Below are 15,631 nucleotides of genomic sequence, written 5' to 3' on the forward strand. Positions count from 1 at the left end.
ATACAGTTTCCATTGGAGATGGGCCTTAAATAGAAAGCTAAAACTGATTTTGATACTTGCCCTTTCTGTCTGACCAACCTCCCTGAGCAACAACAGGGCTGCTGACAGGCTCTTCACTTTTACACCACTTGGCACAGCTTTTTAAATCCATTTGATTTCATAATGGAATTTCCATTATTTATGATTCTGGGGCGGTCGTGATAAAACTACAAGTGTACCCCAGTCAGCCATCGAAGCAGACACACTGAGGTAATCCCCAGGCACCACAGACTCATTCATACACACAGTTTAGTTCTACATCAAGCGCTAAACATACAGCTTTGCATTCTGGGCAAGAGATGGAAATTCTTAGCCAACAGCCCCTAGTTGACATCAAAAACACTAACTGTGTAAAAAGCATATTTTGATGCTATGGCAGCTGGCCTGGAGTTATTGTGCATCCTGCTGAGTGCTGGTTTTTTTCCTGCTGCTTTTTCCACTGACTGCACTGAAATGTCTGTTCAAGCTTTTCTCATTTTAACAGAAGGTGTTGTGTTCAAACATGCAAGATGCTCATTGTCACACATGTCCTTTTTACTTTCTCATTATTTTGAATATAACACTGTCTCATTTTAATTGTGTGCTCACTGCCAGCAGTTGAACGTACTCACTTGCACTTACCATGGTAACACTGGAAATATGGAGAACTTCATGAGTATTTCTCGACGAAGTGATAAGTTGTCTCGCGATAGCAATACATAAGTGCAGAGCAGCAGCAAGCATGACAGAGTATGGCTTTGACCTCGAAATTAGCATAGAAGATCCTTCCTCTACTATCCTTTGTGTGGCAGCATTTTGGACTCCCGGTGGTAACGATAAACGGCAACAGTGTGACAGACAATACATGTACAGTAGGCCTATGTAAGCACTGTAAGAAGAAAGCACCATAACGCAAACACATGGGGCCCTCCCGCAGCCTCTTTAACATTAGTCTACAGGTTATAGGTACAGTGTCAGCACGTAAGCGGTCATCCAATCTGACAAATCCGAAGCCTCCATATGGGCCAAGTTTGGAGAACGGTTTGGTCTGCTAGAATCAACCGCGCTAAAATCAACCGCACAAAAATATTGAAAGTGAATAAGTGTTAATATCTCCTCTCATTCCCGTGAACCCTATATCGTGTATCGTTATGTCTCGTGAGCTGAGTGTCTCGTCCATAGAATGTATAAAAAATGGACGTAGCGTCTCCGTCGAGGACCATTCTCTCAACTTGATCCAATCGTACTCACCTACAGGAGTCGCCATGTTGTCAGACTTTAACTCCGCCTTATAATCCTCTTGGGGGGGGGGGGGGGGTGCACGTCCATCTGGCTGACGTATACCTCCGAGGTGAAGTGAGGGCCAGCGGCTAGCTGTCACTCAAAAGGCTGCACCCCTCCCCATGGTGAGAGAGGGTGCAGGGACCTGAATAAATAATGTAAATTTGAAAATACAGTAAATGTGTGGTTCAAATCTCACGCATAATGTTTGTTTCCCTGTTCGTGCTCGTGTGCCATCCAGTTTATGCTTAGTTTATTTGAGGTTTGAGTTGCTCCTGTCTGAGACAAATTAAGAATGAGGAACAAAAACAAACATTACTCTCACACACACAGAGGGATTGTCTGTCTGTAATCTCCACTCTGGATATTTAGAGCGTGCTCACACTGTCCTCCCGGACCACGACCCGGACTTTAGGGTACTTGTCCCCCCTCCCTCTCCCCCCCGCGCCCCAGCCCCGTTTGTACTCACACTGCCAGGGCCGGCCAATGCTTCTTGCTGTCCATACGCCATCACGCCGTAACACGTCACACGCATTGATCACGTGTGTGTGGCTTTGTTTACAAATCTTTCCACAGACGTCGGAGTTTTTGTGCGTCTTGTCGACTGTTTTTGAATCTTTTCATCGACCAAATCTGCAGTAAACACTCCACCTCCGCACCACACCAACGTGAACCTTTCACCGCCATTGTTGTTGTTGTTAAATGTCCGCGCATGGTCCGTCCTTCTATTTACATGTCCGAACAGGCGGACATAACGCTACTGCCGTAGGGCTCGTGCTCGTGCTCGTACACGTGCGCAGCTCGTGCTCGTACATGTGCAAACGGCTCCGCTAAAGCCCACCTCTTTCAAGCGGGCCGTGGACGGTCCTCTGGTCGCAGTTGAGCGCGGAGCGGGTGCACTCACATGGCTTAAACGTACTAGACTTTAGCTGAAAAACCGGTTTTGGCTGCGGCCAAAAGGACAATGTGACCACGCTCTAAGGGATTGGGTCGGTCCATGTATCTTTTGGTCATTCGATTTTCAATTCACAAACAAATATTAAAAAACAAAAAATGAGTGGTTATTTGATTTTCGTTTTCAAATACTAAAATCAAAATTGAATTACAAGGCGTTTTATTTGGTTTTCGTTTTGTAGTTATAACAAAAACTATAATCACAAGAAGACAAAAACTGAAAAATTTCCCCAGCAAAGCAGCTCTGAGGACGGTGATGTGTTCTTCTTTGATATTTGATCTTGTGACAACACATCGTTAAGGTCCTGAGGGGTTTGACTGTTGGTAGTTGTGATTGGTTTTGTTTAAAAGTTATTCAGGTAACGTTGACAGAGTACCATTATTATTATTAAATAAAATACAGAACGACAACCTATAATACTTTTTTGATATGCTAAGAGCTATAATTAACGTTAGATATAAGTCCACATAAGCTTTATCGTGGCCTTAACTTATATTAGCTTAATCTTCCAAACAATAATAAACCATGAAACCCTTTTTTCTGAACAAAACCTATTACAACTAGCAATAGTCAGACCCATTAGAATAACTGTTATCGATGTGTTAAGTTATTTTGTCAAAGTTAGAGAAATGTAAATTATCCACCAAATCCTGATACTATTTTACCTGTGTGGGTAAATGTCACCTAAGCATTACATTTGCTATGAAAGCTGGGTCATGACCGAAAGAACAAGGTCGCGGGTACAAGCAGTCAAAATGGGTTTTCTCAGGAGGGTGGCTGGAGTCTCCCTTAGAGATAGGGTGAGAAGTTCAGCCATCCGTGAGGAACTCAGAGTAGAGCCGCTGCTCTTTTGCGTTGAAAGGAGCCAGTTGAGGTGGTTCGGGCATCTAGTAAGGATGCCCCCCTTGACGCCTCCCTAGGGAGGTGTTCCAGGCACGTCCAGCTGGGAGGAGGCCTCGGGGAAGACCCAGGACCAGGTGGTGAGATTGTATCTCCACACTGGCCTGGGACCACCTCGGGATCCCCCAGTTAGAGCTGGTTAATGTGGCCCGGAAAAGGGAAGTTTGGGGTCCCCTAATTTTTGTTATCATTCGTAGAAAATGAAAATCAGATAAAATGCCTTTTAATTCATGTTTGATTTTAGTATTTTGAAACTGTAATCAAAAAACTCATTTTTTGTTGTTTAATATCCGTTTGTGAATTGAAAATCGAATGACCAAAAATTAAACGGACCTAGGTCAAATAGGTTTTTTAAAATGTTCTTATTTATTGAATTATTCTGGATGCCCAACAACTCATTATTATAGCCGGAGCTATTTAAGTGACTGTGGGTCATTGTAATGAATGTGATTGTCACCTGTCTGTCAGCAGACAGACATGGCCTGAAATTAACACCAGTTCACTCTTTGCCTGTAAGTGCCAGTGGGCCTCCGAGAGCTGTGCCTGTGGAATGTAAACAAACAGCATGGCGAGAGAGGTCAACCTCCTAATGAGGGCCACCGAGGACCGCGGAAGAATAAGTGGGAGGAATGCACGCATAAATGGGGATGAAGGTCAGAGGTGAAAATGGCGAGGAAGAGAACCCTCCTGCAGTGTAGAAGTTGCCAGGCTGGGATGGAGTTTTAGACGCTGGTAGTTATTTTAGACCATGTTATGTTAAGATATTTAGTTCTGTCAGGATTATATCTCAGTATCATGTTTAGAGTTTGTTATGGTGCAGTCAGAGAAAGGGAATATTAGGGATTGACATGCCCGAACACATGCAGTAGTGATTAATGTCTGTTTTTTTTGTGGAGAATCAGTGAAATCGCTGCACTCTGATTCTGTCTGTGTTACTGCTGCTTGCTGCATTTTTTTTATCAAGGTCTTTATGCCGAGCCATCTGTGTGGATCAAAAGTGGTGTCTCTTGTACTGTATCTCAGCTTGCTGGGTCCTCATGACCAGATCACATGAAAGTCAAACTGGAGGTTGGCATTTGCAGATACTAGATAATCTGCATTCCAGTCTCGTGTTTTCTGTTGTAAATTGTGTACACTTTTGCGAATGCTGTCACTGTGATATGATTTTTGGCTAGCCCGCAGCAAAGCTGAGCGATTGATGCATGAGGTAACACCATTGGTCAAAGTAAGTGACACACCATTGTTTGGTGGAGTTTTCTCATTGGCCGTGGGTAATGTCTTTGCCTCCGGTATAGAATCGCCTGATCCTCTTCCTCAGTACATACACAGTTGGTGTTGCTGTGCCCTGCGGTTATTACTCTAACTGCAACTGTACCACTGTTATTTTCTGTATACATTTCTACTTTCCTGTTTCAATTTTATATTCATAGGATGTTGACAAATGCCATAAGAGTGTCATAAGACACTCTTATACTACTTGTGTTCAGTAGTGTATAACGTTGATTTTGAATTATGACCATGTCCTTGGGTGGGGCATTGCCACTGGTTTCCCAGTTTGATTTGATTCCCCTCTCACAAGGTCCTGATTTGATTCAACATAATATTAATTTGATTAGGGATATTTCAGTTACAAATGAATTAAGCTTGGATATGAAGGAGATAAACTAATGCTGTGAATTATACAAGGAACCCTCCAAACCTGGTGCATTAGTACATTAAAGAGTTGACCCAACCATCAGTTAAATTAATGTACTTTCTTTTAACATGAACATATTACAGCAGTCAGCTGTAAACTTTTGCCAAACTTTTGCCTAACTTTGGTGTGTTATTTAATCCCCTTCAAGCCAGCATGACATGGCAGCAATGATTCCTTAGGTCTTCCAGTTTTATAGATAACCAAGAAAATATGCATTTTTCTTTTTATGAATCAATTTGGGGAAAAGTATTTAGTCAGCCACCGACTGTGCAAGTTCTCCCACTTAAAAAACCCTGGAAATCCCATCGTAGGATTTTTAAATAATTGATTTGTTAATTATGGTGGAAAACAAGTATTTAGTCAATAACAAACAAGCAAGAGCTCTGGCTCTCACAGACCTGTACCTTCTTCTTTAAGAAGCTCTTCTGTCCTCCACTCATTACCTGTATTAATGGCACCTGTTAGAACTCATTATCTGTATAAAAGACACCTGTCCACACCCTCAAACAGTCAGACTCCAAACTCCATCATGACCAAGACCAAAGAGCTGTCGAAGGACACCAGGAACAAAATTGAGGATCCTGCACCAGGCTGGGAACAGTGAATCTACAATAGGCAAGCAGCTCTGGGTGAATAAATCAACTGTGGGAGCAATTATTAGAAAATGAAAGACATACAAGACCATTGATAATTTCCCTCGATCTGGGGCTCCATGCTATGGCTATAACGATACACCAATCTCACGATGCGATACGATATATAATACGATACACACACATCACTTTCTGAAAGATTTAAAAGGTACAGTGGGATTTTGATGACATCTTCTTCGTGTTACATTTACTTGGATTGAATTAATTGAACTGAAAACTAAAAACATCAATTACACAACATGTGTCTGACTGGACGGAGAGTCTGCAGCTCGCAAATGCTGGACATGTGTGAACAACCGCCATCCATGTCCAGCAGGGTTTGTTTTGGGTAATGCCGCAGCTTTACCTTGTCCGGATGGAGACGTTTTAGGTGGGCTCTTAGGTTGGTGGTGTTTCCGGAGTATTTCACGTTTGTATGACACAGCTTACAAACCGCGATGCTTCTGTCGAAGTCATCACTTTCCTTCTTCTGTTTAAACCCTAAGTGCTCCCACATGTCTGCTTTCAAGCACAAAGGAAGAATGAAGACCTACATCAAATGTTGGACCTCTGTCATTGCAATACAAAGGCTTTATTACAAAGTATACTTATTTTCCACCATAGTTTACAAATAAATTCTTTAAAAATCCTACAATATGATTTCAAGGATATTTTTTTTCACATTCTGTCTCTTGTAGTGGAAGTGTACCTATGATGAAAATTTACAGACCTCTGTAATCATTTTAAGTGGGAGAACTTGCACAATCGGTGGCTGACTAAATACTTCTTTGGCCCACTGTGGGGGTTTTTTAAGGACAGGTGCTGGCGATCTGAGCAGAGAACATTTGGCAGTAAAGTTGCCCAGTGGTAATATATATAGTGTAGGTTTCAGTTTGTCCATGAATAAACAAAGTTCCTGTGTCTTGTTTCCCAACGTCTAGCATTTTCATAAGTGTCATGGGATGCCACCTAGGTCTGGTCTGTATAACAAAGTAGTACAAACCATTGCCTGTCTGCTATGCATTGACATGTGACTGAAATAGAGCAGTAACATTATGGGAGTAATCTAGAACAACAAATTGTCAAAAATAGTATGATTGTGTTGTTGAAGTTATTAAAGCACAATTATTTGACCTAAACTTAGCTTAACTTTGTCATATGGTATACCAAAAAAATTTTGCAGATGGACATTTATTATCCAGGAATTCATATTATAGACTCTGACTGTTTTTGTAACCATTTCGGGCACAATTTAGCACATTGACCATACACACTTCGGCCATATACTGGGTTTTAGCCTAGACTTTTTGGTTTGGAGAAGTGCCAGCTGGTCCAATGGCACATTCACCAAGAAACCGAGCTTGCTTTTGTTGTATATTTTATGGCGTGCTCACAGGTGCATAGTTGAACTCAAGTTTAGCTCCCTGCAGTAAATTAACCTTTATAGAGTTTCTACAGCTGTCCAGTCTAAGGAAATGAAAGGTGAAACTGCTGTGTCTGGGTTTGTGTGGAGTGCCAAGGTTCTAACACCTTTAGTCAGCGCTCTCTCTCTCACACAAACACACGCACACACACATGCACACACACACACACCAACCTCACACTTCTGAATCCACACAAACACTCTTTTCCGAGCAAAGACTGTTTACCCATCTCCAGCCTTGCAGCGTGAGCCGAGCAGTTAAGGGTGGGAGGGGCGAAATAGCCAAGGATCAGCCAACCTTCCTCACGCTCTGCACGTAGCACAACCATTAAAATACTGCTCCCTCTGGAAGAAAGCCAGGAGTCAAAGTTTAAAGCAGTTCACTCCTCTCTTCTGCTCCAGCCCCACCCCTCTGCTTTCTGTCTGTGCCTCTCTTTCTCAGTCTCTTTTACACACACTCGCAGCAAAGCTTACTGTATCGCGTCTTACCAACAGGAAGCCTTTTGTCAGCTTGACCCCCCAACCCCCTCATCTTTATGATGGAGTTTTGTTGCTTTTTGGCTTTGAAGGCCCTCGTGCACTGCAATGGTAACCTGCATCACTCAAAAGATGTGACCACAATGTGGACTGACGCAAGCAGCTACGGTCAGATACACAGGGAAAAAAGATTCAGACGTATGTGTGACGTCGGTGCTTTTTTTCCCCACTCGCAGCTTGGAAACAATTTGCACCTACAGATTTTGCAATAGTTACTACAAAGTACAGTACATTTCCAGAAGCTTCCATATTATTAATTCAGTGATTCTGTTACACTCCTTGAAAAAATGTTTTGAAATGTAGCATATCCTTTCATTTCTCTGCAGACAGGATAGTTTTTCAAGATTCAAACGTAGAAAATCTGACATTATTTCATTTGACACGTGGAGGAGTTTAGTCTGCTCTGCCGTGAGTGTTTATAATAATATTGCTGCTGTGGTTTATGTTGATCCAAGTGCACGGAAGAATGTGGAGGAACTTGCTTTTTGTTTGTCAAATCACAGCTTAGACACGATGCATGAGGGCTAAATCTGCTCTCTGTGTTTGTGCACGTTCACCACTCACCTCAGCTCCTCTTTCAAGTCACAAAACGCACACAGTTGCACGGTGTCCATCAAGTCCTGGTTGTGATTTCCAGCGCCTACGGTCAGATATGTGATATGCAGTCTGATAGTGCAGGCCGTGTAAGAACTGAGTGATTTAAATGATGAATCAGATTTTTTTTACTCTCCACAATTTACATCATGGCTTTCATGGAAGTCTTTTTTCTGAAGAAAAGCAAAGTGTTCTGTCACACTCCCTCAGTGTGCACAAGTGAGTCACCACTTGTGTGTGTCTTATTTCCGATGGACTTTCTATACTGTTTACATCAAGAAGTTTACAAAGGGCTCATAGGGGTTCATTGCCAACACCCAAGCAGATCATGCGAGTCTTAATAGAGCAGGAAAAGGCATGGGGAAGTTGACATGCTGCATGATATCTCCGGTTTATTTTCTCGCTAGTTTAAAGTTTATAAAGAGGCAGCTGTGTTGTAAGTGGCCACTGTTTATATCAGTCTTGGACATTTAACACTCTTGAAGGTGAGACAAGGACAATGCCATCTAGCTGTGCCAAGATTGTCTGCTGCATTCATTTTTACTTTAATTAAACCACATTTGAGAACAAATTCTCATTTATAATGATGACCTGACCCAGAGGCAGCGGCAGGAGGCAAGTAAATACCAGACATTAAAACACAGATACAGCCAGTGCATTAGACACATTTACAATCAATCACAATATATACATCAGAGCTCTAACTTGAGTGTTCTAGAGAAGCAGATTCAAAAGCAGGTGCAGAAAGGGCTATGGAGGCATATGATTCCAGTTCTAATTAGTTCATTGGTTTTTCAACTGGAACCGGTTCTCGATTCCCATCCCTAGCAGTGTGGTAGATAACTGGCGTCCCGTTTATTGAGAAGATCACAGACCAACAAAGGAAATCTAAGCTGCTGCATTTTTCATCAACGCACAAAATTTGAGCACAACCTTGACTCTTCCTTCTTTATGTTCATGCCGTACTTCTGTTGACTTGTTTCATGACACATGATCTAGACACTGAATGTATTATATGTCTATCTGTTTTCACTGATCATGCTTTTTCATTCCCCTGTATTCAGGCAATGGTGGCGTGTTACCCTGGAAACGGAACAGGATACGTGCGCCATGTGGATAATCCCAATGGCGACGGGCGGTGTGTCACATGCATATATTACCTTAATAAAGATTGGACTGCCAAGGTATGTGAGTGATGTATGGAGCAATGTTGTTCATTAGTACCAGATGATTATTCCAATTTGCACTTCATTGGTATCTCTTGTTTATAATCTGCTTTTTTGTTGTTTGAACTTTGATTCAATTGTGGTCTCTGAAATAGCAAGAACTATACTAGCAAAAAGACCATGTGTCTGTTGTTGCTGTCAGAAGCATATGACAAGTTAGCGTAGCTCTTGTCTCCATGGCAGGGTCGTCACCCTCCATCCTGCTTTATTCCATGCTCCACCCAGGAGCACAGTCAGTGGTAGAGGTTACGTGTCAGTACGTGCTGTTCGGCCACTCTCCCTTATTATAATCCCATTAAAACGCAGAGATCCTGTTAATCCAGCCACACCCAGTTAGGGAGAAGAGTGCCCTCATGCTACTTTCCACACATCCACTGTCCCTCCTGCAGGAAAGTGAATACACAAGCAGAAAAAAAGGAAGAGATGAGGTGTTACTGCAGTGGTTTATTACTCACCCCATTGCTTTGAAAGAGCCTATGAGCCTTACTTTCACTGTCACAGTGCATATTCAGTGACATTGATAACATTTTTAGAAGCTCACCAGGTGTCAGGGGAAAAATTAATTAACTTATTTGTGCGCTCAGATTACTTTATTCATGCTCTCAAATTAAAAATCAACGCATACAAATTAATACAATATAACATTATGCAATAATATATGTGTGTATACTGTATATAGAATTTTACCATCTATTTTATGGATGTCAAGGAAATCACAACTCTGTTTAATCAGTACAATACTAGTTAAAATTACAACAATGTATCTCCAAAATTGTATTAAAGTTGTAATCTGTAGGAATTGGGATATGTTGTTTGTAACAGGCACTTTGGCAATAAGATGTAATTGCAGGCTGTTCGAAACCGAACAGTGTCCACTGTGTGACGTCAGTAGATCGGCAGCTGGGTGATGCCTTGGCAGCTGTGTGATGCTCTCACTGCTCCACACCTATAGGACGTCTGAAGAGAGAAGGGGAATGGCGTAAAAAACCCATTACTTACTATGAGGGGCATTTGATTTTAGCGCAGGAAAGTCACCACAGGCACTCGTGATCATATTTACTTACACCTCATCAAAATAACATTGTCTGAGCGCAGTCAAAGTCGGCAAGTCTTGCTGAAACAACATCCACCACAACTGTATAGTGACAATATAAAGGCGGGTAATGACTTTGCTTTAATTTTGCAAGTTTGATGGTGCAATCATATTTGGATGATTTGTGTTCATTTGTGTTTCTCACGTTATCATGCCGACCATGAGCTGTGGGTACCAACGTTTCTTTCTGTCATCAACGATGGCCAAAATAACCACTGTTGCTGCTTTGTCCTGGTTGTGGAAGTGCCAGATATGTCAGAAAACCAAATGCTGTTGTGTCTGGATTAGTAACACAGCTATGTAAATTTCACTGCCTTCAGGAAGTTACTTTACGTATGACTGCCCGTTCCAGATCTTAGGTACCAATTTTACTGCGATTTAATGATGAAAAATGGATCAAAAGTATGCTGAAATAACTACATCATGATGAAGATTTATAAAAAGTCTGAATTCGTACTGTATTGGGTCTGTCTGCAAGATGACAGGCAAACAACTATCGTTAAGTGTGGTTCGCTAAGGGCTATGCTAACAATGTGGCTGTTTCATCAACAATAGACACATCGTTTTCAGAATTTAGGACCTTTGTCACCCACAGACAGCATAATTTTTTCCTCCATTGCTGAGTCACCAATATCAGGACATCAGGAGAACCTAAACCCTCAAAGACATTCGCAACACAGTGTCACAAATTTCTCACTTGAAATCCGCATGTTCGTGTTATTTGCTATAACTAAATAATGTTTCGGCTCATTTGTTTTTAAGCCAGCACGCCTGCCAGGCCCCACATTTTTGTCACAACATGCACGGATAGAAGATAATGTAGGCTACACTCTAATGTGCTTTAAATGTTTAGTGGTAAAAGTTATTGGTCAGGTAGTTAAGGGAACTTGCCTCTTGAATATGACATGGATAATCAGGATGCTGCACACCTGGAAAGAACAACACTCTTAACAGAAAGTAGCAACTGTAAGGTGGGAAGATGACTTTAATGCTTCTCTGGGGAGCCTGTGACATGGCAAGACACATAAGTAGACATGAGATTATCTTCCAGACTTCCTCACAGTCACATACTTGACCTCCAGACCTGCATAAGAAAATTACGTAATTACAGGAAACTCTGTTTTGCCTCTAGATGCTAGTTTATGGTAGAATGCAGGCCATGCTGGAGTCTGTCTTCTGACTCTGCATGTTACTGTTCAGAGGATGATCAGTATAAGCTGTCATCAAACAAGTTCTCTGTGTGCCCGTCTTCTGCAATGAGAGGGTAGACAAAATGACAAACACCTAATTTAACAGTATTTTAACTGTTAAATTACTAAATCACCATCGCAAACGCTACTACTAAGGTTGAGTATTTTACAGTCCACTTATGTACTGCATTTCATTTCACTTTCATCATGTCGATGTTGAGTTTGAACCTGTGACTGCTGTTACCACACCACACCTCTTTATAGCCAAAAGATGCCAATAAGGAGCATTCAACCCCACTTTTGTAGCAGTGTTTTGCATTATATTATCTGCCCTGTGTGGGGCCCTAGCATTTGCTCAACAGAATCGCAGTTTTTATGTGTAGACAGCATAAAAGAAGTAGACTTAGCCTTCAGGTCTGAAAAGTATAAAGCCAATGAAGAAGCTTCCTAAATTTGCATTATGTCCAAGGAGAGGATTCTTCGCTGGTTGCAAAAAGACGTCTGATTGTATAGAAGTCTATGGGAAAATGAATCTACTTCTCACTTGATTTATTACCTCAGTAAACCTTTTCCTAATGAGTCAATCCAGCATGATGTTTGCAGAGTAAATTATTGTCCCATTTAGAGTAAAATAGACGATAAAGCAGGGGATGCTTTAAGGTATGGCTACCTTGCGATTGATGAATAGCTACCATGGCAACCTGTCAACCAGGATAAAGGCTTAGTAATGGTTATCCTCGGTACTGTGTACATTTAAATAGCCGCCCTTTGTTGATAAGTTCTGGAGTGACGGCGAGCTGGTTTGTTTTTTTGCAGGTCCAGTTTTTCCCCTTTTGTCAAAGAACCTGTATAATGAGAATTTATTCCACACATTTAAAACAGTATAAAGCAACAACACTTGACAATCAAACCAAACCTGAAAATGAAAGCATACCAGATTTCATATAGAACACAAAGTGTTAAAATGATCCCAAGTGTTTGTGCGTTGCTATAAAAAAAACGTACCTGTGTCTGTCTGCACCAAGCTCAGGGTTTTGTCTCCTTCCTCTCCAGGTCTTATTGTGCACACAGCATTCTGGGAATCTTCACAGACAATGAATTGTTACAAGTTGTGATAAACACAAACGATACAACGCAGGTCTGAAGACATTTTTTGGCGAACTACAAGAACAAATGAGTCCCAAGTTTATCGTACCTGTGTCTGGCAGTGCACCGTCCCTCCTGCTCTGGGTTTTGTCTCCTTCCTCTCCAGGTCGAGTTGTCAGAGTATTCTGGGTCTGGGTCTTTTACATAAACATGAAAAGTGTAAGACTCCAGGATCTTAACATCAACAGTAAATGATGAATACATGGAAGTGATATAACACTTACCTTCTGATATCAACTGGACTGACATCCTCACTTTTCCTTTTATTGGAAGGTTTTCGTTTGTCTGTCAGAGTCCTCTTGACAGTGGTGGACTCGTCCTTGGAGAATATGGCAGGACTGGGTCTGCTGTTTGTCCCGTTCTCAGTTTGGACTCGAGCATCACGCTTTAACGTCCGCTTCACTCTGGTGGTTGGACCAGCAATTTCCATGGGGCTGTTATAGGACCTGGTTGGATGAGTACCATTGCTCCTCTTACCAGGGGCCTCCCTGTTTTTGGCCTCCAGAGTATTTTTCCCTCTCTTACACTGGACCTGATCATTACCATCAGTCCATGGGGCGTTTACAGAACCTGGGCGTAAAGTACGTCTGTTCACTCATACCATGGGCCTTCTTGTTTTTAGTCTCCACTGTATGTTTCGCTCTCTTTGATTGGACTCTAGCATCACGGTTTAGAGTCTGGACACTGGTGGTCAAACCATCTATTTCTATGGGGCTGGTACATGTCGTAAAGTTTGTTGGCCCAATTATGGTGCGCCTGGCCATGGCTGAAACATCAACATGACATGAAACTGTGTTAATAATCTCAGGGCTTGACAGTAACATTTGAAAGGTTGCCAATGACAACCATTTTGAGGGGGCAACAGTCAACAAAATGTCAGTCATTTTTTTTATTATATTTGTTGCCTCAGTCAGGTAAATACTGTGAAAAGTAGAGAAAACCTGTAGTATATTCTGGTACTAATGCATTTCTCTTTCATTCAGATGATGTTTGGGCCTTAGGTCATCTTCAAGATCAACTTTTAAGACCAAACACAATCACTGATGTCATACACACCGTACACTAGTTACACATCTGATGGTCAATAATCATGGTTCACTATAGGGTGAGAAAAAAACGATCAGAGACCTTCAGCAGGTTAGAATGAGGTGCAGCCATTCAATATAGTTTTACTTTTAATAACATTAAATGTTAAAAAATAGATAAATATTGAAAAGATTTCTAATAGCAATGTACAGACAGAGCACTGCAGCACAGATATCAACGTCATCAGTTGATTGGCCCGCAGCAGTGGAAAATAAATCAATAACAACAATAGTTACCAGTGGTGGAAGAAGCAGGCTACTCAGATCTGTTACTTAATTAATTTATTAAAAATTAATACCCCACTCAATTACAGTTCAAAGCCCTATAATAATTATATATCCACCATTATATATTCAACATATAAAAGTACTAAAGTATTAGTATAAATATATACTAAGTAGGTTTCCCCAAATAAAAGTATTCATGATGCATCCTGACCAATATCAGAATAGTATTGGATTGTAATAATTGATGCAAAAATTTGTTATACGCTTTAATGTTGCAGTTGGTACAAAAAGGAACTTATTAGTCATATTTCATTAATGACTACAGTTGTGTATTTAAACATAGAATAATACAGAATAATTGATTGTATTGAATATTAATTTACAGGGCAGTCATTGCCAGAATAATTAAATGTTGTGATGTGTAAATATTGAAAAAAATATTTACTAGACAGAAGTTTTGTCTTTAATATGTTTTACCTTCAGTAATAATACTATAATCATAATTTTAAAATAAACATTAGAACAATACAAACAACATCAGTAACAACACTTTTAAAAAGTTGTCTGATGTAGTGGAAAGAAAAAAGAAAACATAACTGTAGAGTATATAAATGTGACAGATATTTTCAAATTCTTTGTTTGTTTGATTGTGTTGTATAGCTCAGGGATTTCTGTGAACATTAAACGATTCCATGAAGGAGGTTAAACCGCGGATTTAGTGGGTGAATAAGTTGTTGTTAGTCTGTTTTCTCCGCAGTGTAAACAGGGATCTGGTCCATGCTAATGTATTCAGCTACAGCCCTGTTCATCTTCTGTGCTTCTGGCGACTTGGCTCCATATTATCGTTGCTGATTAAATAGAGTTGATATAGTAGTCTGCCACTGTTTCTGTTGATGCTTGTTGACTTTTCAGACAGGCTTTGTGTTATTCTCTTAAATTAACACCTTAACGGTAGACAGCAGGACTGATGACGTCAGCAGGATTGACGACATCAGCTGCTCAGCTCCGTTGTCCTTTCCCTGGTCAGTAGCCTTGCATGCTAAATACTTCCCAATGGCACTTATGCTTTGTTCATTCTCTACTAAACTGGTAGTGAAGGTCTCCAGCAGCAGTGCTAGCTGTGTTCAGTCAGCTCAGTGTTGTTAACATGATGAACCAGTCCATGTGCTCAGAGAGACGAGATGTAGCTTCTGTCTTATTTTGTCTGCAGCGCTGCTGGGTAACGTTATGCATCAACTGGAGGAGGCGGAGGCTGCATTGTTGAAAGAACCAATACTTTTGCAAGTTAGGATCTAATCTGATACTAATTTTTTTTTGTATCGATTATTTTCAGAGTATCGATTTTTTTTGACAACCGTAGTTCCAAGTAAAAATAACTGACTGAAGTCCCGTTCGAGCTGAAGTGGACCAGAAGAAGAAGAAATAATATGAAAGCAAAGTCCCTTTTAAAGAAGTCTGAGTTAAATTTGTTTAAAGAGGACTATATGTGAAAACATTCAGAGATTCCTCAGGTCTGATTGGTTGTTTTTCTTCAGACGCAGTGGAAACTAGCAGGTGCCATTAGGAGCACATGGCGAGGGCTGTGGGAGCAGACAGGAATAAAAGATATAAAACTTTTTCACAGATC

The 15,631-nt window shown here is 41.0% G+C and overlaps 1 protein-coding gene across 2 annotated transcripts in view; it reads left to right on the plus strand.

Moving 5' to 3' along the window:
- egln1a (egl-9 family hypoxia-inducible factor 1a) overlaps window positions 1-15,631 on the plus strand; it is a 29,450-nt gene that overhangs the window by 8,598 nt on the left and 5,221 nt on the right. The window contains exon 2 of one of the 2 annotated variants that reach the window (XM_083922977.1): window positions 9,101-9,220. The exons of the other annotated variant lie outside the window; for it this stretch is intronic. Within the exon in view, the coding sequence (XP_083779103.1) occupies window positions 9,101-9,220 (120 nt within the window). The remainder of the gene's footprint in view (window positions 1-9,100; window positions 9,221-15,631) is intronic. 2 annotated transcript variants of the gene reach the window in all.

This window comes from Echiichthys vipera, assembly GCF_963691815.1.
Source record: "Echiichthys vipera genome assembly, chromosome: 11".
NCBI lineage: Eukaryota > Metazoa > Chordata > Actinopteri > Perciformes > Trachinidae > Echiichthys > Echiichthys vipera.